This window comes from Mus musculus, chromosome 12 (genome assembly GCF_000001635.26).
Source record: "Mus musculus strain C57BL/6J chromosome 12, GRCm38.p6 C57BL/6J".
Classification (NCBI taxonomy): Eukaryota; Metazoa; Chordata; class Mammalia; order Rodentia; family Muridae; genus Mus; species Mus musculus.
In genome coordinates this window covers 111,762,390-111,787,946 of record NC_000078.6, presented here as the reverse complement: position 1 = coordinate 111,787,946, position 25,557 = coordinate 111,762,390, and the positions used below count along the sequence as shown (strand labels likewise).

The 25,557-nt window shown below is 48.8% G+C and overlaps 1 protein-coding gene across 25 annotated transcripts in view; it reads right to left on the bottom strand.

The window, feature by feature from the left end:
- Nucleotides 1–25,557, bottom strand: part of Klc1 (kinesin light chain 1) — a 49,410-nt gene that overhangs the window by 19,898 nt on the left and 3,955 nt on the right. For 23 of the 25 annotated variants that reach the window (XR_003949989.1, XR_003949987.1, XR_001780413.2 and 20 more), the window contains exons 2-12: nucleotides 15,367–15,628; nucleotides 13,364–13,594; nucleotides 11,945–12,023; nucleotides 10,910–11,135; nucleotides 9,840–9,927; nucleotides 9,247–9,348; nucleotides 6,122–6,295; nucleotides 5,904–6,003; nucleotides 2,626–2,675; nucleotides 2,445–2,512; nucleotides 351–459 (exon numbers count right to left, since the gene is read on the bottom strand). Coding sequence is in view for 18 of the 25 variants with exons in the window: in XM_006515494.3 (XP_006515557.1) it covers nucleotides 351–459; nucleotides 2,445–2,512; nucleotides 2,626–2,675; nucleotides 5,904–6,003; nucleotides 6,122–6,295; nucleotides 9,247–9,348; nucleotides 9,840–9,927; nucleotides 10,910–11,135; nucleotides 11,945–12,023; nucleotides 13,364–13,594; nucleotides 15,367–15,627 (1,488 nt within the window). In the remaining 7 variants the exon portion in view is untranslated. Of the gene's footprint in view, nucleotides 1–350; nucleotides 460–2,444; nucleotides 2,513–2,625; nucleotides 2,676–5,903; nucleotides 6,004–6,121; nucleotides 6,296–9,246; nucleotides 9,349–9,698; nucleotides 9,928–10,909; nucleotides 11,136–11,944; nucleotides 12,024–13,363; nucleotides 13,595–15,366; nucleotides 15,629–25,557 lie in introns of all 25 variants that reach the window. The other 2 variants (XR_003949986.1, XM_030246565.1) reach the window with 1 other exon arrangement.

Genomic DNA, 25,557 nt, shown 5'->3' with positions numbered 1-25,557 from the left:
ACCAATTGTGAGCACGTGACAACTGGGAGTACCTCACACCAAGGAGCTCATGAGCACGTGATGAGAGCTCTGCCATTCTTATTTTTCTTCCTTTTTCATTCATCATTTTTCATTTCTTTTTAGTTCCTGACACTAAGTCTCCTATAAATGTTCACTCTCTCTGCCTCAGCCCCCCCCCCCAAGTACTGAAAGGCCGTCACGCTCGGCTCCTTCGAACAGTTTAGACAAATAGTCCTGGGCATGTGACAAGTGCTCCTCACTCAGCTAAGCCCAAATCAACCTTTCAATAACAGCCACGTAGAAAGCCTCACAGTTCCAACAGATCACTCTGAGAGAAGCGTCGCACACACCTGCTTACGTGACCTCATGGCGGCTTCTTCCAATGTCTCTGCAGCTTCAAACTTCCCCTGCCGTCGGTAAAGTGCTCCAAGGTTTTTCAAGGTGGTTGTGACGGTGGGACTGCAAGAGGGCACACAACACAGAAGCGGTCAGTGCAAGGGCCGACTGGCCCGAGTGCTTTTTGAGAACGCAGTAAGCCCCCAGGGCTGAGGGGCAGTGGTTCAGATGAGTGTGCACTGTGCAGGGCGCAGAGGTTAGCGCTCTTGTCAGCTACAACACTCTCATGCTCTCCACTCAGGCAGCCTGATGCTCAGGACTGTTAGACTCCCACAGACGGCACCCTCCCAGAGCCTGACCTGACAGGTTCCCATAGCATGGCCACAGAAGCACGTGGCTTATCTGCAGGCAGAGCTGGGTCTATGCAGGTCTTATCTCTTGCGTCTCAGCAGAACCTCCAGACCTGACAGTGTGAGACACTTTGTAAATGAAGCAGTGGGCAGGAGACGTCTTGCTCATGTGAGAGCTATGGAGCTGGGGAGATGGCTCAGTGGGTCCAGTGTTGTACAAGCAGGAGGGCCTTAGTTTGGATCCCCAGAGCCTACCCCACTGGGAATCTAAGAGCCAAGCAAGGAGGTGTGTGCAGAAACCACACCAGAGGACTGGGGACACGTGGGTACCAGGCCCTCCCTGGCCAGCCAATCCAGCATGCTCCAGGTTCAGGGATAGACCCTGGCTCAAAAAAATGTACTTGGAGAGAAATAAAAGAGAGTAAAAGTCCGTGTTGTTCTGGCCTCCACAGACATACACAGCCAAGTGCACTTGTACACAAGGACATTTTTTGCAAAGTCAGAAACTGCCTGATGTGGGATACACCTGCGTGATCCTAGCACTCAGGAGGCTGAGGCTGGAAGACTTTAAGAGTTTAAGGCCAGGATGGATTACATAGCAAGGCCAATCACAAAATAAAAAGCTGGCAGGGCAGTGGTGGCACACACCTTTAATCCCAGTATTTGAGGCCAGCCTGGTCTACAGAGTGAGTAAATCCTGTCTCAAAAATAAATAAATAAATAAATCAATCAATCAATCAATCAATCAATCAATCCTGGCCTCACTTTGGTGCCAGTCTGTATTCTGAGAGATGGCTTCCTCTTGCTAATGGTAGGCATCTCAGCAACAGAATTAAAGAAGGTACCTGCATGTCCCTCAGGCAAAAAGGTGAATTCTGCAGTGAGTACAATGGGGACCTAGAAGAAGACACTCTGACAAACTGAAGTCTAACAAGTTCTGCTGATGTGGTGAGGAGGAAGCTGAGTCTTAAAGGCCGGCCGGCAAGGCTGAGGCAGGCAGTAGGCTCTAGGCCAGCCTGGGGCCTGGCACCTGGGGCACAGGCCACAGTGTGCTCCACGAGCTCACACTCACCTCAGAGGCAAGGGTGTATCCACGTCACCCTGTGCATACGAATGTTTGTTAAGGATGGGTTTCCACCCACACCTGTGCTGAGCCTACTGCGCATGCCTCAGGTGATCCTGGCTAGGTATCCCTTCTCCTCCAAGTAGGTGTTTGTCAATAAAAAGCATTGATAGACAGCATTCACCCTGCAGCAGTGACTGGACGGTAGGTAAATGGACATGATCTCACGGGGAAAACAGGCAGGTTTGTAGGCAAGTTTTTTTGCCTTTTGTTGTTGTTGATGATGATGTTGTTGTTGTTTTAGAGACAGGGTCTCGCTATGTAGCCCTAGGACTCCTTATATTAACCTCAAACTCATCTAACAGGTCTTTCTGCATCTGCCTCTCAAGTACTGGGATTACAGGTATGTATCACCATGCCTGGATGCTTTCTTTTTTCTTTATTTTACTAATTGTTATTATTATTACTAGTGTAATACATACATATACGTATGCATGAGCAAAGACTCGTGTGACGAGTCAGAGGACAAGTCTGTGTTTACGTCAGCTCCCAGGACAAATGCTCCCCAGCCAGTCAGCTCAGGGGTCAGGTGTTAACGAGACGATGGGGAAATGGGGGAGCCATGCGACTAGGCTCTCACACTGGTCCAGCACGGCCATTCCCTGCCGTTTAGGGTTTGGTCTGGGCAGACTCACCTGTCCACTTTGCAGGCTTTATACCAGCCGCCATACTCTCCAAAAGCCGACCCGTCCTTCTGCTTGCCCTAATGTCAGAGAGAAGTCAGGTGAGTGAGTGGCCCCGCCCCACCCTGCCCAGCCGGCCTGGCCCCGCCCCGCCCCGCCCTGCCCCACCCCCAGGCAGTGCAGCACAGCTTACTTTGCACTCCTCTCTCTCTTCAGCGTGCATCCAGATGGGCTTGTTCTCGTCTAGGGAAGAAAAACAATGTAAGCTGTAGAGTAAAAGACTCAGCCAGGCGGTGGTAGCGCACACCTTTAATCCCAGCACTTGAGAGGCAGAGGCAGGCGAATTTCTGAGTTCAAGGCTAGCCTGGTCTACAAAGTGAGTCCCAGGACAGCCAGGGCTACACAGAGAAACCCTGTCTCGAAAAACCAACAAACCACCCAGTCAATGATGGCGGCACTTAGGCAGGCAGATCTCTGAGTTCCAGAAATAGGCAGGACTACAGAGAAACCCTACCTCAAAAAAGAAGAAGAGGAGGAAGAGGAGGAGGAAGAGGAGGAGTTGGAGGAGGAGGAGGGAAAAGAAATCTGGGGAAAGGTGAGATGGTACATGTACTGGCTAGTTTTGTGTCAACTTGACACAGCTGGAATTATCACAGAGAAAGGAGCCTCCCTTGAGGAAATGCCTTCACGAGATCCAGCTGTAAGGCATTTTCTCAATTAGTGATCAAGGGGGATGGCCCATTGTGGTTGGTGCCATCTCTGGGCTGGTAGTCTTGGGTTCTATAAGAAAGCAGGCTGAGCAAGCCAGGGGAAACAAGCCAGTAAAGGACATCCCTCCATGGCCTCTGCATCAGCTCCTGCTTCCTGACCTGCTTGAGTTCCAGTCCTGACTTCCTTTGGTGATGAACAGCAGTGTGGAAGTGTAAGCTGAATAAACCCTTTCCTCCCCAACTTGCTTCTTGGTCATGAGGTTTGTGCAGGAATAGAAACCCTGACAAGACAGTGCATAACCGTAATCCCAGCACTTGGGAAGCAGAGGCAGGCAGACTGCTGTAAGTTCTAGGCTAGCCTGGTCTACATAGGAGTTTCAGGAAAACCAAGGCTACACAGTAACCACTCAGCAGACAGCCTCTAAGGCTCAGTGACTGCAAGGTCTTATCTTTTTTTTTTTCTTCTCAGGGATGTTTTCTGTTCTTCCAAGTGTGTGTACGTGTGTGAGGTGCATGTGTGTATATATGTTTTGCATGCATGTGGTCACATATGTGGAAGTGAGCATGTACACGGGTGAACATGCATGTGGAGAATCCAGGCTGACCCCTGGAGCCTCTCACTCGCTCTGACTTACTCAGTGCAACAGGGTCTCTCAGCCACACCCAGAGTTGTCCCCCTAGACAGCCTGCTCACGGGACTGTTTCCCCATCTGAGGCCGGAATCCCAGGCTGGTGGCCACACCACCTGGCCTCTATCATCCCCGCAGCCCAAGTCTGAGGTCAAGCTGACCCTGGAGGAAGCCCGACAGGGCACTGGAAGGAGACAGCTCTCTGAGTCTACCACTGAGGATGCCAGGTAGTGATGCCTCCTTGCTGAACAGAGGCTAGCCTCTGTAAAACACCCAGACACATAAAAATAAGCTTTAGGCAAATAAATAATACATCCTTAAGTGAAAGAAAACCACACGTGTGCATGTAATAATTGAGAGAAACCCTGTCTGGACCCATCCTGTGACCTTTTCACAAATTCATAATTGTTGACTGAGTGTTTCACACTACACTTTGAAAAGGAAACGTTTAACACGAACATTGTTTTTGACTCAGCAACTTAAGGTTTATTTGTGTATATGGCTGCCTTGTCTGCATGCACATCTGCACACCAGAAGACATCAGATCCCATCTAGGCAGTTGTAAGCTGTCATTTGAGTGCTGAGAATTGAACGCAGGGCCAATCAAAGTACAGCCAGCACCCTTAACTGCTGAGCCATCTCTCCAGGCCCTGAGGCAAAAATTTACAACCCTATAAAATCCCAGTTTCACTGCATGTCTTCCGGTGGCACAGGCAGAGGTTCGGCAGAGCACTCAGCTACAGACCGAGGCCCAGACTGGCACCGGCACACCAACACCTTTCCTTACACAGTGCGTTAGCCCCTGTAGTGTGCAAAGTAGGAGGGGCAGCAAACAGCACAGCAAGTCCAGGGCACAGGGGACATTTATATTTGTCACAGGTTCCCAGGGGACTGCAAACTACACAGAATGAATGGCTCAAAGAAAAGGTTCTAGGGCTGTAGAGACAGTCCAGCAGTTAAGAGGTCCTGAGTTCAATCCCCAGCAACCACATGGTGGCTCACAACCATCTGTAATGGGATCTGATGCCCTCTTCTGGTGTGTCTGAAGACAGTGACAGTGTAATCAAATATATAAAAATAAATAAATCTTTAAAGAAAGAAAGGAAGGAGGGAGGGAGGGAGGGAGGGAAGGAGGCAGGCAGAGAGAGAGAGAGAGAGAGAGAGAGAGAGAGAGAGAGAAAGTAAGTAAGTTAGTTAGTTCCAGATATGTGGCTTAGGTAGTGTGTGACATGAGCAGGGGCTGTAGAGAAAGACACTGTGAGAGGCTGAGGGAGGGAGTCAGGGCCTCACCAATGTCCACTACCCGCCTGCAACACAGCTTCCCTTCTACTGCTACTTAGGAGACAGTTCAAGGCCAGCAAGCTAGCTCAACCAGCAAGAACAGAGCCACATGGGAAAGGTGGGTGTGGCGGCACACACCTGTAAGCCAGCACTCCTGGGGCAAAATGGGACATGGAAAAAGGAGACTTGCCCTGGCTTAAGTGCCAGCTACCTGGGATGGCTTCTAACCTCCATATGTACACATAAATAACACGAAATCAATGAACAAATATTTTTTAAAAACTAAAATTCAAACTAACTTCTCTCTGGAAAAATGTGTGGAAAGGCTAAAAACAGCTCCAAGGGTGCGACTCTGGGTGACGTTCCAGGGGACACAGCGTTGATACACTTTACCATATGGTGGCACACAAACATCTCTAACTGCAGACGCTGGAATGCTAGGTCCCCGTTGCTAAGACTCTGGAAGGATTGGCAGGCCTGCGCCCTTGCTGGAGAGGAATGGCCCTGTGGATTAACGTCTCAAAAGCCCACATTCTTTCTAGTCTCACTCCTCCTCCTGCCTGTGAGCTCTCAGCCGCTGCCCCAGCGCCATGCCTGCTGCCCTGCGCTCTGGACATGATTGGATGGTCACGGACTCATCCTCTGAAACTAGAAGTAAGCTCCCAAGTAAATGCTTTCTTTTATAAATTCCCTCGGTCATGGTGTCTCTTCACAGAAATAGAAACATAAATATGACAACATAAAATAATAAAACCTTTAAAAAAAGAAGAGAAGAGTTCTGTGAGGACTTGGGGAAAGCCACCTTGTCAGTACATACAGTTAGTTAGTGCATTTGTTAGAGTGCTTCTTACCGTCCACAGATCCAAACTCCCGCTCGTGTGCGCGGGTGAGAATCTCCTTGTACAGCGTTTCTGCCTGCTTGAACTTCCCTTGTTTCAGATAACAGGAGGCCTTCGAGGAAACACAGTACTTAGTGCTTAGTGCTTAGTAGTGCTTAGTGCTTAGTGCCTCCACGCAGAGACACGGGGGCTTTCATCTACAGAAGAGCCATGGCTCATCCGCAGCATACCAGGTTGTTCTTGGTCTTGGCCACGTTGGGATCGTCGGGCCCCAGCTTCGTCTGGTAGATGCCCAGGGCCCTCTGGTAATAATACTCCACCTCCTCGTACTTGCCCTGGTTCTGGCACAGCAGGGCCAGGTTATTTAACTGTTTGGCAACATCAGGATGATCCTTTCCCAGAACCTGGGTTAGAAACAGCGCATGAGAAACACCACCATCAGTCACTCTGGACCCTCTGCCACGGGCTCTTGTAAAGCATGGATGTAAATGTGGACCTGGCGTGCTCCACGTGCAGACAGGGCGCCCGCACAGAACTGCTATGCCAGACCACAGCAGAGCGGCTGGAGTCACTGACCTCACCTGGCAGGGTGGGGTGGGGAAGGAGAAAGGGGAAAGGGGAAAGGGGAAATGGAAAGGGAAGGGAAGGGAGCGATGCTCACTTCCTCAGCTCCCTCACCTCAACTTCAGAATCTCCTGCCTCTACCCACCAGGTGCTGGGATCACAGGCTTGAGCTACGGTGCCCGGCTCTTTCTTCTTTCTTTTATTTTTGGGGGATAGGGTGGGGTATCCGTTTATTAGTTTCATTAGATACGTGATCTCACTCTGTAGTGCAGGCTAGCCTGAAACTTGCTATTTAGCCCAGGCTAGTTTTGAACTCTTGACAGTCCAGCTCAGGTGCTGGGATTACAGACATATGCTTCCACAGCCCTTAGCAGCTTTGTCTAATTCATGGCAGGTGCTACTCCAGAGCACACCAGGAAGCTAAGCAAGCTGGGCTCACGGAGGCTTTGGTTACCGAGTTCAAATGCTGCACCCCAGGGGCTGGCTGCCCTTCGAGCAGTCCTACTTCTACACATACACCCAGGGCTTCAGTGGACTCATCCCTCCATCCAACACCAATGTTTCCCTTGCCCTAGAATATAAACTCAAGCCTACAAAAGCTTCGTGTCTTCCCTCAGCATCGTCCCTAGCAAAGGCGCCTGACACAGATGGAAGAACAAACTCACACTTAATTCCCTCCAAAACCTGCTCAAGCACTGGGTCTGCTGGCACACACCTCAGTCACAGCACTCAAGGACGCAGAGACAGGCGGATCTCAGTGAGTTCAAGGCCAGCCTGGTCTACAGAGAGAGTTCCAGGACTACACAGAGAAAGCCTGTCTCAGGAAAAACTAAAAACAACAAACACTGTCCAGGCCCTGGTCTCTAAGTGCTGCCCTCACTCCTGCACACAGCCCACGCCTTCTCCACACCCTCTCCCTCTCCCTGTCTCTGAAACTGTAAAGCCAGTTAGCCAAGGTTCAGTTCAAACACAAACCCTCCTGGAAAGCTGACTCAGGACTGTAGAAGCCCCGTTCCCTCCTCTTCTGTGGCTCAGTCCTACAGATGATCCATCCTGGCCCCAGCCAGGCAAGAGACAATGCTCCGCCAAGCAGGAAGTTCTACATAAAGCACTTTTGCAAACAGACTTTTCTCCAGACTAGTATCAGGCTCCTGGACTTAACAGAGCAACTCCCCTCAGCCCCACCTGGCAGGCCACCTTAGAGACCTTCTCACCCTGGTCCCTCTTTACACGTACCCTGCTCTTGAACCTAGCACACACAACTCGACACTTCCCTTTCCTAAGTAAGCAAACAATACACAATGAAGTCCTATCTACGGGGGCTGGAGCGCTGCCTCGGCAGTTAAAAACACTTGCAGAAGCCCTGGGTTTCGTGTCCAGCATCCGCCTGGTAGCTTACAACCATCTGCAGCTTCAGCTCCAAGGGTTCACACCCAATGCCATCGTCTAACCTCTGAGGGTTCTATGATCCATGTGCTGCACAGACATACATGCAGGCAAAACACTCAGACATAAAATAAAGTGGATAAAGCTAATAAAAATTTTTGAAAAATAATCTATACATTTGGTAATCCCTGCAGTATGGCTCAAAATGAATGCTCACTAGCCAGTTATCACTGATAAAGAACTTTAAGAACTTTAACAAGCTGGGGCTGGGGAGACAGCTCAGTGGTTAGGAGCATTAACTGCTCTCGCAGAGGACCTGAGTTCAGTTGCCAGCACTCACTCCAGCAGCTCCAAAGGCTCTGGTGCCCTCTGCTGGCCTCTGCTGGCACCAAGCACACACCCAGTACACATACATGCTTGTAGGCAAAACTCTCACATACACAGAATGAAAATAAATAGATGATCTTAAACCAAATGAAAACACAAATTGAACTGTGACCATTCATCCTGTCTAGTTTGCAGTCCCCTGGGAACCTGTGACAAATATAAATGTCCCCTGTGCCCTGGACTTGCTGTGCTGTTTGCTGCCCCTCCTACTTTGCACCCTACAGGTGCTAACGCACTGTGTAAGGAAAGGTGTTGGTGTGCCGGTGCCAGTCTGGGCCTCGGTCTATAGCCCTGAGTGTTCTGCCTGTGCCACCGGAAGACATGCAGTGGAACTGGGATTGTTATTTAAGGTTTATGTGTTTCTGTGCATCACATGCACACCTGACGCTCACTGAAGCCAGAAGAAAACTTTGGATCTCCTAGAGCTGGAGTTAGAGTTGTGAGCCCCCATGTGGCTGCTGGGAATTGAACTTACATCTTCTGTAACAGCAGCCAGTGCTCTTAACTGCTGAGACATCTTTCTAGCTCCAGTAAACTTATTCTTGTTTTGAGATAGGATCCCCATGTGAAGTCGTGATTGTCCTGAAACTCACTCTGTAGACCAGGCTGGCATGAAACACACAGAGATCCACCTGCCTTTTCCTCCCAAGTGCTGGGACCAAAGGCGTGTGCCAGTGCACCTGAGAGTAACTTAATGTCAAACTGAAGCATCTCTAATGACAAGAGCACACCATCAGTGAATGCAGAGACTGCTGCACTCCCCTGCTACTCAGGACTTCCCTGGTCAACAGCAGGAAGGGCAAGGCTGAACACAGGAAGCCCCTTCCTGCCTTTCTGGGAGTTACTCTCAGTAAGCAGATAGTAAATAACATATCGCTGTGCTCGGTTCTCAAACCTTAAAATGATGTCATTCCCCGAGAGAGAGGGAGAGACAGAGACAGACAGACAGACAGACAGACAGACAGACAGAGAGACAGAGAAAAACTAAATTCAGTGAAGAAGTGCAGCTGCCTCTCACCTTCTCCCTGATCTCCAGGGCTCGTTTACACAGCGGCTCCGCCTCCTTGTACTTCCCTCGCTTACCGTACAGTACTGCTAGGTTGTTCAGAGTCGCTGCCACCTGCCAAGACAGAAGGCCACAAGGAGCCAGTGTAAGAGTGGCCATGAGGGGAGTCCCAGATCCTCCCACATGCATGGTGACACTCAGCAGATCAGAGGGACTCACTACAAAATGCACCACTGAAACTAAACAATCAACATGATCTTGATTCTTCAATTTCTCAAAGCCACAAAGGCAACCAAATCAGATCTCTGTACACATCTGAGCAGACACATAAGAAGACAGCACAGATTCTCAAGAACAAATCTAGAGGCCATGCGCCTTGATTTTGGATCAAAGTGAAGTGAGCCAGTGATCTGAGGAGGTGACTTAACAAATCAGAGGGGACCCGAAGGTGTGAGTGTCACTACCTGAGCAGGCCCTACCGGTACCATCTGGGACAAGGTGGCTCTCAGACCCTCCCCGTTGAGCTCGTCATTGGAATGAGCTGGACAAAAATGCATTGGGAAAATAAGCTGTAAAGGCCTGGAAGGAGGGGTATGTATACACACCGCGGGGTGATCTCTGCCCAGGGTTTTCTCGCGGATAGCCAGGGCGTCGTTCAGGAGGTTAGCTGCATCTTTATACTTGTTCTGATCCCTAAACCGAAACACACAGTCCTCGTTCAGCTGGAGGTCAGTCACGAACCCCACCAGTCTAGTTAGTTAGTTAGTTAGTTAGTTAGCCATTACTGATACTGAGGACTGAACGCCTGGGGTTCAGGCATACAAAGAATTTACTTCACCACAAAAGTCAGCCTGAACCTTTTTAAAATGCAATTTTGACTGCAGTGCTGGCCTTTCGAGGCAGTCCAGAGAAGTGGACAGACAGAGTCTATGGGTAGGTCATAGAGATTGTCTGCCAGCAGGAGTCAGCTGAAGCCAGAAGTCTGTAGAGACTCAGACCTGCCCTAGACCTGCTTAGTCAGGGGACCAAGGATCAGGCCCAGCACAGTGAGACTGAAGCCCACCAGGAAATTTAGATTAAAAGTGAAAATTTTAGAGCACTGTAAATCCCTACAGTAAAATTCCAAGGAGAGTGCAGAGGACTTTAAATATCCACTTAAGGAAAGGCACAGTGCAACACCTCACTCACTCCCTGACAGGAAGGAAGAAAGAACCTGCACTGCCCACGCAGGGGCACCGTGGCAGGAGCACAAAGGGCACCACCCCTCTACAGAGCAGCTGGGAGAACCAACAAAGCTTTAAAGAGAACCCATTTCAGGAGATTATCCTAAGGGGGGAATTTTTTATATTAAGTGTGTGAGTGTGTTTCCTGTAATTACACAGAAACACACAGGCCAAACACTCACATACATAAAATAAAACTGATTTTAAAGAAGTCGAAGTGACTGAGTTGGTCAGTGCAGAGGGCAAAATGGCTACTCAGGCAGAGCTGGCCCGGAGCTACAGAGAGCAAGCACCTGGCTGGTCCTGCGAGAGCCCTGCCACCAAGCTGGCTGAACATTCTAGATCAACTGCTGGCTGTTTGAAGCAGATAGGAAGGCTGGAAAGCTGTTTCATAGAGGCTTATGAAACACTCTGCCTCTCAGAAAGTTCAATGCAGTAACCCAAAGACTAGCCTGTACACCAGGGCCAAGATGTTGAGCATGGTAGCCACATCGGGGTGGTCGTGGCCGGAAGTCTTCTCCAGATCCTCCAGGGCCTGCTTGCAGAGTGGCACCGCCACCTCGTAACGCCCCTGTGAAGCATACTGGATCACCAAGTTGTGGAGCGTGCGCAGCCTTGCAGGGATCTCGTAGCCGCCCTGCTGGGCGGCGGCCGCAGCACTACTGTGCTGCTGCTGGACTGCAGAGAAGGTACATGGCCGTGGTTAGGACAGAGTGGCTAACACATGGACAGCACCCTAGTTCCAGTCAGTGCATATGCTAGCCCATAGTCTCCTGGGGACCCACGAGCAAGCCAAGAGAAACAGCCCGTGGGGAACAGTGTGCTGCGGACTGACACCACCACAGGATTCCTCCAAGGGAAGGCAGAAAGGGTAGGTCCTCTGACTTCTTTAACCCTGCAAAGACCCACGCCTATATACTAACTAACATCACACCACGCACTAACTACTGTAAAGTTTGGGAAAGACAGAGGCAATCTCCCAGCTATGGTGGCACACACCTATAATCCCAAAATTAGAGAGGATGAGGCAAAAGAACGGAGAGTCTCAGGTCTAGGGCTGGAAAGATAGTTCAGTGGTTAAGAGCACACACTTACTGCTCCTGCAAAGGACTGGGGTTCAGTTCCCAGCACGCACATGGCAGCTCACAACCAGCTGTAATTCCATTTCTAGGGGCTCTGCCACCCTCTTCTGACCTCTGTAGGCACCAGACACCCACCTAGTACATATACATACATGCAAATGAAACACTCATACACATAAAATAAAAATTTTTGATCTTTAAAAAAAAGGCCACCCTGGGCTACCATGTGAGACCTCATATATATATATATATATATATATATATATATATATATAATTCTCATGTGAGACCTTATATATATATAATTCTCACAAGCTAAGTATGCCAGGGCAGGACTGTCCTCAGAGAGGAAGCAGCCCCACACTACTCCACATTTAACGGCACGGTCACATCCTTGCTACTCACTTCCTTGTCCTGGTTCGTCCTCGTCATTTGGGAAGAGATCATCCAACGGCTCTTTGGAAGAATCAGAGTCTTTGTCCTCCTACAAGAGACCCAGAGCATCCTTCACTCTGTAGAACCCCCATGCCGCCTGCAAACCTCTTAACATAAAATTCCTTTTTACTTACTACAGACCAGACAAGATAGCCAGTTTTTTACAGTTAAGAGTATGATGATCTGAGTGTGGCTTACCCAGCAGCTCAGTAAAGAGCAATGAGTTTACTAAACTTGCCTACCTTGAGCAAGGCCTGTGGGTAGGTAACTACCCCTATCCACCACCACCCCCTGCCTCCCCCCAAAAAGAAACAAATAAAAGGAGCCAAAGAGGGTTTGATAGATTAGAAGTGAGGAAACTGTAGGCCATTGCCTGAAAAGACAGACAGATCCTGACTGCATTTCTAGATCTTAGATTCTTTGACTGTGTTCAGGTGAAGTTCTAGCAGAAAAGCAAAGTCTTGCTGGAAGTCCAAAATTAGTGGCAGGAAAAAAATGGTGTATTTATAATTCCCAAAGCAACAGGGGGGAGGAGCTCCCTCATGCCATTCCTACAGAGGAGGGAACTAGGGCCCCCAGAGGAGCTAAGGGCCTGTCAGTTTTACATCATAACTCCAACAGATTCCTATCAGTGCACAGGCAGAGACAGTGAGGAAAGCCAACGGCCTGGCCTGATGAGGGAAAAAATGCGCATCACCACTGGTGACAGCACTGCCAATGCAGAGCGGAACAGGGAAGCAAATCTCACGGTGAAAACACCCCCTAGGGATGAATAATGCATCCTTCAAAGACGCAGAGACCATGGGAGATAAACAACCGTTTTAATGAGATGCGACAGCCAAAGAGGGGACAAGGATCAGGGCTGTGCCCAGTGGAAAGCATCTGCATAGGCAGAGGCCTGCGTCCCATCTCCATCACCGACACACGCCTACACAACACACCACAACACGAGCCGCCTACGAACCAAGCCAGTACTAGCAAGCACCCACCCAACGCAAAAAAGGCCACAGGAAGCAAAAGAGCGCAAGGAAAAGTCCTCCTCGTCTGCTGGAAAGCCGAGCCTGCAGCTCTGAGCACAAACACCGGTCACTAGATCCAACCTCTGAGCACAGCTCAAGAGCAGTGCCCAGGCAGAAGCACCAAGGAGCCTTATACTCTGTTCTTCTTCCAGGCTGGCTCTCGCTATGTAGCTCTGCCTGGCCTGGTACTCACCAGGCTGGCCTTGAACTTGCAGCAAATCTCCTGCCTCTGCCCCTCTGCCCCTCTGCCCCTGCCTCCCAGAGCGACGATTTAGACGTGGGGTTACTGGATTACCTGGCTAAGATCTGCTCTTAGACAGCCTTTGGACACGGCCTGAGCAGAGCGAGGCGTGCGTGGCCGAGCACTCACCGAGGGGGAGATGTCGTCGTCGTACTTCTTCAGCTGGTTCATGAACTCCAGGTGTTTCTTCTCCTCCTCCAGCTGCGCCACCGACTGCTCGCTCTTCTGCAACTTCTGCTGCGTGTTGGCCAGCTCATCCCGCAGCCACTGGTTCTCCTGGCACAGCCGTCGAACCTGAGCGCGGAGCTTTTGCTTCTCGGACTCCACAGCATTCAGGTGATTGGACAGCGCCATCATCACCTGATCAGAAGAGAACGTTTACACATTGCAGCACGCCTTTGGAGGAGAGCCCGGAACACACATGTGCCTTGCGGTTCCAAATCACATTTACAAAAAACATTCTGTGTGTGCACATAAACAAGATCTGCCCTTTATTCCTCCTTTTACGCTTGGCACAGATCACACTGGAGTGAGTGTCACAGGACACAGGACCATAGCCTGGAACATCTACAACCCGCCACTCTGTGAGAGCATCTCCTCTTCTCATGCGTCCCGCTTCTACGTGGACCGCCAGCCTACCTTTGCACATTTCCGTTTACAGTGCAGGTAGGGGAGGGCAGCATGTAAGTCGTCCTCGCCACTAAGGCTCGGGAAGAATCCCGTAGCTACCAACAACTACTGAAAGTACCGCACACTTCCAGCCATACTAAGACAAAAAGGAGCAGAGGAAGGCAGAGGGGCTTCAGCCTGTGTCCTCTGCAGACCATGTGTCTACTGGTCCCGGTCACGGCATAGTAAGTGGGTCACCATCTTCCTAGGTATAAAACATGAAACACCAGAAGGAAGGCTTTTTCTTACTTTCTTGATTAAAACCTATCATCTAACAAGAAAAAAAAAATGTTTCCACATTCCTACCATCTTTCAACAACAGAACCAGAGGTGGGCAAACAGGTTAAGGAGCCTGTCACCAAGCCTGGTGACCTGAGTCCGACCCTGGAACCCATGTGGTAGTTTCCCATGGATTGATCTCTAACCTCCACGTGCAGAGCATGGCAAGAATGTGCGCACCACACACAAAATAGCTAAGCCTGACAAAGTAGTGCTGGCCTTTAAACCTGGCAGGGGCAGAGGCAGGCAGATCTCTGTGAGTTTGAGGCCAGCTTGGAACTTCATAGAGTTCCAGGATAGCCAAACTATACAGAAAGAGACCTTGTCACAACAGTTACATAGAGCCGGGCGGTGGTGGCCCACGCCTTTAATCCCAGCACTTGGGCGGCAGAGGCAAGTAGATCTCTGAGTTGGAGGCCAGCCTGGTCTACAGAGTGAGTTCCAAAACAGCCAGGACTACACAGAGAAACCCTGTCTTGGGAAAAAAAAAAAAAAAGTTACATAGATAGACAGACGGATGGATAGATGGGTGGAACGACAGACAGGCAGATGGAGATATATATATAGATATAGATATAAAAACATATTTTAAAAAACAAACAAATAAAAACCACAGAACTTGGGGGAGACAATAGGCTCATATGAGATCCTGGGTTCCTCCCCAGAATAGTTTAACACAAGAGAAGCTGTGGTTTATAACTAATATACCAAAGTGAAGATGGAAAATTTTAAACTGGAATGAATCTAGGTGGTGACCTTTCTTTATAAAAGACAAAACTGGTGATGCAGAAGTCTGCCTCTTGCTCATTCACTAACTGTACAAGCAAAACACTAGGGACGACGCCCAGCTCCAATGCAGAGATGCCGAGGGGTGGGTGGGTTGGTGGGTTGGTTTTTCAAGACAGGGTTTCTCTGTGTGATCCTGACTGTCCTGGAACTTGCTCTGTAGACCAGGCTGGTCTCAGACTCAGACAGATCTGCCTGCTTCTGCCTCCTGAGTGCTGGGATTACAGTTGTGGGCCACCACTGGCCAGCCAGAGTGCTGAATGTTAACTGGCTTTACTGACAGAGCCACGGGCCTTCGGGGGAGCGTATACGAATCCACTGTCCTCATCTCTGTCAGATCCATACACTCAAAGTAACGTGGTCCTGGGGTTGCTGCGCGCTAACTGAGTCGCTGATACCTGCGCCTCGCTCAGGCCAAGCTCCAGCATCTCCAGGGACTTGCGGATCATGCTGGATTTCTCTTCCACCAGGTTGCTCTCGTCATCCTTCTTCAAGCACTTCAGCGTCTCCAGCAAACTCTGCAGGATGGAGTTGTGCTCATTCTTCAGGGCTTCCAGCCCCTGGATCACTTGCTTGGTCTTAGAGATGATCTCATCCTGCGTGAGCTTCTCCAGCTTCTCTTCCTTTATGTACACCATGGTGGACATGTTGTCATACATCCTGCGACGGAGAGAGAAAATCAGACACGCCGTGAAAACCTCAACAGCAAAGACTTGACAACTCTAAGTCACATTTGACAAAGCTGGAGAGATGGCTCAGAGGTTAAGAGCACTTGCTCTTAAAGAGACCCCCAATTCAGTTCCCAGCACCCACATGGCAGCTTACAAAGATCTGTAACTTCAATTCCAGGAGATTCAATGCCTTCTTCCAACCTCTGCAGGCACTGTATATATGTGGTACACAGACACAAACACACACAGGCAAAATATCAATACACACAAAACAAAAGTAAGTATTTTTAAGAATTATTAGCCAGGCAGTGGTGGTGTACATCTTTAATCCCAGAACTCGGGAGGCAGAAGCAAGTAGATATGTGAGTTTGAGGCCAGCCTGGTCTAGAGTGAGTTCCAGAATAGCCAGGGACCCTGTTTCAAAACACCAAGAAAAAAAAAGATAGAGACTCCAGCTCCTTCCACTGAAGGTGCTACTGGCAAACAACGGATGAGAGCTGCTCAACAGACAGGAAAGAAGCAGCAATGCACCCTGGGAATCAGTAAAAACAAGAGCAGTCTCAAAATAAAGATGACTCCAGTTTCTGTATTGTCAATTTCTCTAGAAAAATGATTTGGGGCATAGCTAAGATGACTACATTACTTTTATAATCAATTGCCACAAATTTATTCATATGTAGCATACACCTTTAATCCCAGCACTCAGGATGCAGAGGCAGGTGGATCTTTGAGTCTGAGTCCAGCCTGATCTACAGAGTGAGTTCCAGGACAGTCAGGGCTACACAGAGAAACCCTGTCTCAAAAAAGATCACACACATGCACAACCCCTCTTTCACTGAAGAACACATGAAAGGACCAAAAACAAAATTATCAAGGCCATGTTCTCTTTCTTTCTTTCTTTCTTCCTTCTTTCTTTCTTTCTTTTCTTTTAAAGCTTTTTTTTTTCTTCTTTTTTTTTAATTTACTTATTTATTAATTACATGTAAGTACACTGTAGCTGTCTTCAGACACATCAGAAGAGGGCATTAGATCTCGTTACAGATGGGTGTGAGCCACCATGTGGTTGCTGGGATTTGAACTCAGGACCTTTGGAAGAGCAGTCAGGTGCTCTTACCCGCTGAGCCATCTCACCAGCCCCCTCTTTCTTTTTTTTTTTTTAAATGTGTGAGTGCTCTATCTGCCTGTATATCTGCATGCCAGAAGAGGGCATCAGATCCCATGACAGGCTGTGAGCCACCCTGTGGTTGCTGGGAACTGAGCTCAGGACCTCTGGAAAGCAGTCAGTGCTTAGTCTCAGAGCCACCTCTCCAGCGAGGCCAGGTCCTCCCTGCATTCACTGTCTCACTGTCCACTTATTTGGCTTCCGAGGCCACTGCTGTAAATGTGCACTGTGTGGCAAGACAGGAGGAGGAGAGGACGCTGACCGGAAAATGACTGAGAATCAGGCGTTCTCCTGACCTGGCCTAGGTCCCAGTCCTGGTACAGTGTATTTTACTAAGTAAGACATTAAGGACCAGCTTTTGTTGAAGATCGACCTGTAGGTGTAATCAGGAGCACGAGCCAAGAGCAGGGCAGGGCACCGGGAATAGAGGGTGAGGAACAAAAGCATACGGACCATCCTGTCATCCTCACCTGAGAGCCGAGCACTTAAACTTCCCAAGAGTGAAGCATGAATGCTTGATCTTTCCCATACAAAATGAATCAAGCATTACACCAAAACTTACTCTCAAGCTTGGCCCTGAAATCCACCATCTGTAAGAATCTGCCCCCGGGGACACAGAGACCATAGGACAAGCTAAAAAACAGGCCTGAGACACCGCCTAGATGGGGAGCACAGTGGACTACGGAGTAGCAGCCAATCCTATGGGGAGATCCAGTCTTATCACACAGCAATGTCATAACAGAAAAACTGAGGGACAACAGAAGCTGAGCCTGAGGCCTGAAAGGGGGCTAAGGGGCTGCCGGAGAACACAACAGACCACTGCACATTAAAGCCAAGCCACAGCTGAGTTCCATCCCCCAGCACACAGACATAAGACACACACACACACACACACACACACACACACACACACACACACACACACGAGAGAGAGAGAGAGAGAGAGAGAGAGAGAGAGAGAGAGAGAGAGAGAGGGGGAGAGAGAGAGAGAGAGAGAGAGAGAGAGAGAGAGAGAGAGAGAGAGCCTGAGCCTGATGGGAGAGAATGTGTTTAGGGTTTGGGGCTATCGTGTTCCTGAGAAATGAGATGGGTGTGGGAATGAGACAGGCTGTGAATCCAGGGAGACAGGCACTAAGCCCAGCCTTCCTGAGACTCGGCAGTCAGCAGTCTCACTTGTGGGGCTGTTAGGAGCATGGTCTCAGGGTACCAGACACAGGAGTTCTTCAGTAACTGCCCAATCTCCCAACCTGCTATAAAGACTGAGGCGCATCCCTGGTGAGCCTGGGGTTGCAGGCACGCTGCTCAGGACTGGACTCCACTACTTTTTGAGTACCTTCCTTGCCAGGTTACTGCAGCACTTTGTTAGATACCCATTGTTTTTCCTGAAGCGAAATTTGCCTCCTTGTAAATTCTACCCACAGAGTTCATTTCATTCTTCTAAAATACACAAGCAAGGCACAGAGTCTAACACCTGCAACCCTAACACAGAGAAGCTGAAGCAAAGCAAGAAGGCTGCTGTGAATCTGAGGCCTTCCTGAGCGACAATCAAACAACAATCAAAACCCAAATCCCCCAACAGGAGGAGTGGGTGGGGCTATGGAAAGGGCGCAGCAGTTAACAGCACCGGTTCTTCTCTGAGGGCCTGGGCTCCACGCCAAGCACTATCACAGCAATCCGAGACTGTCTTTAACTCATCTTGGGGAATCTGACGCCTTCTTCCGGCCTCTGCAGGAACTGCACAAACGTGATGCACATGCATGCATGTGTGCATGCATGGAAGCAGAACAACCGCACATATAAAAACGAAGGTTACATGGAAATTTAACTAAACATTTTTTTTTCAAACAAGTCATCCAGTGGGGCAGTGGTGGCACACGCCTTTAGTCCCAGCACTCGGGAGGAAGAGGCAGGCGGATTTCTGAGTTCGAGGCCAGCCTGGTCTACAGATCAAGTTCCAGGACAGAAACCCTGTCTCAGAAAAACACAGGGGCTGGAGAGATGGCTCAGAGGTTAAGAGTACTGATTGCTCTTCCAGAGGTCCTGAGTTCAAATCCCAGCAACCACATGGTGGCTCACAACCATCTGTAATGAGATCTGATGCCCTCTTCTGGTGTGTCTGAAGACAGCTACAGTGTACTAACATATACTAAATAAATAAATCTTTAAAAGAAAAAAAAGAAAAACAAAAACAAAAACAAAACAAATTCAGTGTGTTCAGAAGTTCTATTCTTGGTCCATTGTTACATCAGTCTATTTTTTTATTGTGGCAAAAAGATCCTTTCTGCATCTGAAGAAGCCTTGAAGGTCTAGACTTCTAGCCTGTTAGACATTGGTCCCCACCCCTGCTGGCAAACAGAAAGCAGTGGGAAATATGTGTTAGTGTAGCAGGTATGTGTGCAGGGCAGGATGTCGAAAAGCCTTGGTTAGAGCGGAGGGAACTCGAGTCACATCAGCTTGTCTCAGCTCTCCATGGTGTAGGTGGAAACCTTGACAGTCATGAAACGACCTGTGGGTTCATTTTCATAACATACAAGTATGAAAATGCCCTCCAAAACTGTTTAGCCTACGCCAGCCTCCTACTCCACACATAGCTCGTGAACTTGAACTTCGTTTGAAAAAGTGTATGAGCTCATGTGCACTCTCACTCTCTCGCTTGGCTGACTACACAAATGCAAAAACATAGTTATGTCGGTTAAAATGACTAAGCTTGCAGCTGCCAAAATAATATTAGCTGTTCTCAGAGAAATAACCATAACAAAAATAACAGTCCTCAGAAGAATTCTCCTACCCCCGCCCCACACTGAATTCTGAGAAAAGACCACAAACCACCCTGACCTTGCTAGGATTCCCTGTGACGTTAATAGCTGACCCATAAGCTCAAAATGTACTATTGCTTTGCAGACCAAATGATAATAACCCACCATGGGGGCAAGCAAAGTGAGTCACTAGGCCAGAGGTAGTCACTATACAAAGCAACCAATGCCTGAAAAGGTTACCTGCTACACCAATTAAAATAAGCCAGAGACCCTATTGCTCATAACCTGTCCCTTACAAGGTATAAAAAGTGTGTTCTTTCTTTGTCCTGGGTCTCTCCTCTGGCCTGCAAGCTGAGAAGGGAGTCCACAACATGTTGGATCAATAAAAATCCTCTTGCAGTTTGCAGCAATGGTGGTCTCTGTGGTCTTTGTGAGTGAGGGTCTTTTGATGAACTCCAACACTACCATGGGTTGTAGGACTCAAACTCAGATTGTCAGGCAAGCATTTGTATTTGCTGAGCCATCATGCCCAGCCCTGGCCTTGAGTTTACGATCATCTTACCTTCCAAGTGCTAAGATTACAAGTGTATATCACCACACCCAGTTTATGGGGAGCTGGGATTGACCCAGGGCTTCCTACATGCTAGGCAAGCACTCTGCCAACAGAACTTCACTGACCCACTCCTGAGAAAGCATCTCACTCTGTAGCCTGGGCTGACTGAAACTCATTACAATCACGGCAGTCCTCCTGCCTCAGCTTACCAAGCATTGAGATCAAAGTGAGTCACCATACCTGATCTCCTGGTGTTTTGGGCGCTTAATTCGGATATTGGACTTATTAAAAATGGGGAATTTTATGTAATGTGTTTTACATCTCAGTTGAAAAGAGAGAGACAAAGACAGAGAAACAGAGAGACAGAGAGACAGAGAGAGAGAATGTGGTAGAAATTCAGGTCTGAATGAGTATAGAGCAAAGAGCAGCTGGGAGATGACACACAGGCAGCCTGCAGTGCTGAGATATTAGGTAAATCCCAGCATCACAGCAAAGAGGAAGGTACATGCTGGGGGAAGGGGTGGACAGAGAAAACATGGACGCTCTTGCACAAGTCTGAGACGTGTACTGTACAGAAGACATTCCCAAAAGCTCTGTGTGTTTCCAGTGGACCCACCAGACACTAGCAGCACCCAGGAGATGCTGAGGTCACAGACGGCCCAATTGCACTATACACAGTACACAGACTGTCACCCCAAGCACCAAGCACAAGTTGGAGAATAGTCTGCAGGGAGCGACCCATGCTATGTGTTTGGAGAAACAGATGACCAGTCTAGAACTAGATTACAGTGTCACAGTGTACTGTGGGCTCAATGAGGTAAGTGTCAAAAAGACAAAATTAAACATAGACCTGGCAGGCCCATCTGATCATAGGCGACTCGGGGGAAAGCATATGCTTGCATGAAGAGCTGCGCACAAATGCTCCGAAAAGTAAAACGCTGGGCAGATAAAAAGAGACATGCACAACTCCTAACAGCAGACGTGGAAACAACTCAAAGGCTCATCAATACACAGGCACACAAAGTGTGGCCCCATCCCCACAGAGGAACGGTGCTCGGTGCTAGGCTGTAAGAAAGGGACCCTGGCGGTACACTGAGCTCAAAGCCAACCGGCGGCCACACAGCAGGACTCCATCTCAAAACAATACCAAAAAGTCAAAGGGGAAAACAGGCAAAGCTGTGTCAGGAATGTCACTGCTGGATGCAGTGATGAGTTCAGTGAAGCAAGAGACAGAGAGCAGGGGGCAGGGGGCCTCTGCAACCACACAACAGCGTCCAGGCTCATCCCGACCCACGCCAACAGACTAAAGAGTCTCAGGGAGAGTCTCTCAGTCTCTCCCAAACCAACCATACAATAGTTGAAAAAGTAAACAGAGCCTAGCTCACAAGATGTCAATAAATAACTGTTTCCATGGTGACTGCTCTATCCAGCTACTCCCTGCTCATCCTTGTTGTTGTTTGGCTTTTGAAACAGGGCTTCTCTGGGTGGCCTGGAACTCACTCTACAGACAGACTCAGGGGATCCACGTCCCTCTGGACTACTAGCTGTGCTTCCAATGCCCGTCTTTTTCTTTTTCTTTTTCTTTTTTTTTTAAGGAGTAGCCAGCCTAGGCTGGCCGCAAACTCACACTTTCTGGCGCTACCACACCCAGCCTCCTGTCCTTTCTTAGGAATCACTCTGGGGCTGGGAATGAAGCTCAGTGACAAAGCATCATTGATACCGAAGGTCCTGAGCTCACTCCTCAGCACGGTTCAAACTTAAGTAAACACTGAATCTCCGAATACTACAGAGGCATTTGCAGAGCATCAGCAGCAGAACCCTTGCAGGACTCTCTCAGCCTTCACAGCCAGCATCTCCTCTATCTAACCTCGGTCTGTAACTTCGCACTAATCCTCCCATCTTCCCTGCTAATGTAAATCCTAACAATGAACTGAAGGGACTCAGTAGGTGCAGTGCTTGCCCGGTTGCCAGGGTTCAATACCCAGCACTCCATAAAACTAGAAGAGGTGACACAGGCCTACAGCCACCGTACGCAGGAGGTAAAGGCAGGAAGATCAGAAGTTCAAGGTCACTCTTGACCACACAGCAACTAAAAACCAACCTGGGTTACGTGAGACCTGGGTCATGGCACGGCACGGCACGGCACGGCATGGCACGCACACACACACACGCATGCACGCACACACACCATGATGGCAAAAAAAAAAAAAAAATCTATAAAGCAAAATGTGTATTAAAAAAAAAAAAAAAAAAAAAACTAGCCAGGCAGCCAGGCAGTGGTGGCGCACACCTTTAATCCCAGCACTTGGGAGGCAGAGGCAGTTGGATTTCTGAGTTCGAGGCCAGCCTGGTCTAGAGTGAGTTCCAGGACAGCCAGGAATACACAGTTACACAGAGAAACTCTGTCTCAAAAAACCAAAGTGGATCTTTCCACTTAAAAAAAAAAAGACCTATAATAGCAGCCATTATAACTGTGTTTACCTGTAAACACCACAGATGATTACAATAAGATCATTTGCTTGACTTTCTAGGATTTTTGTTATAGACATAGTGGTGTCCACCTCTAGACCTAGCAACATCCAGGAGGCAGAAAGCAGGTGGATCTCTGTGAGTTCAAGGCCATCTTGGTATCTGACAGCTAGAACTACAGAGTTCCTGTATCAAAAGCCAAAAAGGAAAAAAGAAAGCAAGAAAGCAAGCAAGGGAAAGGAAAGGAAAGAAGCCAGGTATGGTAACTCAAGCCTTTACTCCTAGCAATGAGAGGCAGAGGCAGATCTCTGTGAGTTCAAAACCAGCCTTGTTCACATAGTGAGTTCCAGGACAGCCAGGGCTACTTAGTGAGACCCTGTCTAAACACACACACACACACACACACACACACACACACACACACACACAAAAAGAACCCTACCTCCCCAAGTGATTATCCAATATGTAGTGATCAGCAAAGAAATCATACATACAATATGGAATAAGTAGCTTCTATTTATGTATTTAGGAACACACAATTTAAAGAAACAGAATTTCTTAATCCCAGCACTCAGGAGGCAGAGGCAGGTGGATTTATGAGTTCGAGGCCAGCCTGGTCTACAAAGTGAGTTCCAGGACAGCCTGGGCTATATATACAGAGAAACTCTATCTTGGAAAAAAAAAAAAAAGAAAAGAAACAATTTTTAAAGAATAGAAGCGGTAAGTTTGAGAGAGACAAGGGGAACAGTGCACATTGGAAGGGCTCAGGGGAAGGAAGGGAAGGAAGAAAATGATGGAGTTCTGTTTCGATTTTTTGTTTTTAAAAATATTTGCCCGTTGTGGTGACTCAGCCTTTAATCCCAGACTCCGGAAGCAGAGGCAGGTGGATCTCTGTGAGGTCAGGCCAGCCTGAACAGGTCTATAGTGACTTCCAGGACAGTCAGGGCTCCACAGAGAGATGGTGTCTCAATTGTAGGCAAATGGTGCCAGCGTTCACATGAGGCTGAGACTCTGACATGGAAGCACTGAGGGACTGTCCAAAGCCTGCTCTGTCTCATTAACTCACACTCTGTCAGGAGGACAGAGGGACCACAGCACCTACTTCACCAAGCTCAGTCTAGTCATGGGCGAGGTACCTGCAGAGGCTTCTGGACATAAGTAAGAGTCCACACTAGGCATTGGAAGTCAGGAGAGACCCATGGCTTAAAGTGAGTTAACGAGAGGCCGGCTTGGTGGCACACACCTTCAATTCTAGCATTTAGGAGGCAGAGCCAGAAAGATCTCTGAGTTCCAGGCTGGCTTGGTCCACACAAGCTGAGTTGTAGGTCAGCCAGGGCCACATACTGATACCCTGACTTAAAACAAACAAAAGAACTCAGAGATAATGGGGATATTTTAGAACCAAAGAAATCATTTAATTCATACATATACCATTCCCTTAAAAGGCTTTATTTTTTATTTATTTATTCCAGTGTTATTGTCTAAATCCAAAAAAGACGACTCACTTTTACCTCCAAATATTAGTAAAAAACAAAAGCACAAGTCAATTTTGAGACTTGCTGAGGGTTTTTGTTTTATGTTTATTAGAGTGGAGCGATAGAGATTGACCCAGGTCTTGTACACACCAGGCCAGCGCTCTACCACTGAGCCACACGCCCAGACGTGCTCAGTCCCTGAGATACCGCCTTGCCGTGATGTAATCTAGGCTAGCCTTGCACTCAGTCTTCTGCCTCAGCTTCTTAAGGACTGGAGGTGTAGGGTGTAGGTGTAGGGTGTAGGGAGGTGTAGGGTACACCACCACACTGGACCACAGTGTGCTCCGACCCATGAGGACTAACTACTTTGGGTTGTTTGTTTGCTTGCTTGCTTGAGACAGGGACTCCCTACATATAGTCCTCTGAACTCACTCTGAGGACCAGTCTGGCCACAAACTCACAGAGAGCCACCTGCCTCTGCCTCCCTCCTGCTGGGATTAAAGGTGTGTACCATCATGCTTGGCCCTCATTAGGAAGGTACAGCCCAGAATGACATCAGGATGCCCAGACAGCAAGTAGGCTCTTATACCAAGTACCTCAGCTCCTGTTATGAGGTGCAAGGGGGCTGGGTAGGGGGAGCCCCAGGAAACCCCTGAATAGTTAGCAGTAACCTCCTAGAGGCCAAATCCAGAAGACTTCCCAGTCCAGCAGGTCTTGACAACCCTCTTCTCCCAGAGTCGCAGGGTAGTCTCCCTTAGGGGCTCTCCACCAGGCAGGCAGTCGGCGTGATGGCACAGCTGGCCCTCTCTGGAATGCTGATTCACCTCACATCGCCACCTCCAGCCTTACTGTCTTAGCTCCAGACCTGCGTCTCTAGCTAGTTCACTGGGCCTCCCACAAGCACCTGGAATTTATCATATCCAAGAGTAAGCACCATCTTGTCCTCTCCCCATTCTCTGTCACAGGGTGGGTGTCACCAGCCGGTGAGTCACCAAAAACCAAAGAAGCTATTCTAAATGCCTTCCTTCAACCAACACTTAGTGAGTGCTGACTGCGCACCAAGCACTGACCTGGAAGGCAAGGATGGTGCCACCCTTGCGGAGACGAGGAATGCATGAGCGGGCAGACAGAAAACGAAGTCAGTGAAGGTAGGCCAGGGGCTGGCAGCAACTTGGAAGTGAAGAGCAGCGCTGCTTTTACAGAGGACCTAGGTTCAGTTCCCAGCTCACGACCATTTGTAACTTCAGTTCCAAGGGAGCCTTTTCTGGTTGCCTCGGACACCAGGAATACATGTAGTGTGCATGAAGACAAACGCTAATACACATAAACTGTTTAATAATAATAATAAGTGCAACGCTGTCTGTAGGGGGCACTACCTAGAAAGGTCAGCAGGATGGGGCAGAACCTCCGCCGTTATCTCAGCTCAGTGCACCAGGCTGCGCTGTAGTGGAGTCAGAGCAGCCAGGGAGACAAGCAGGACACTACAGAGAACTTCAGTAGCTG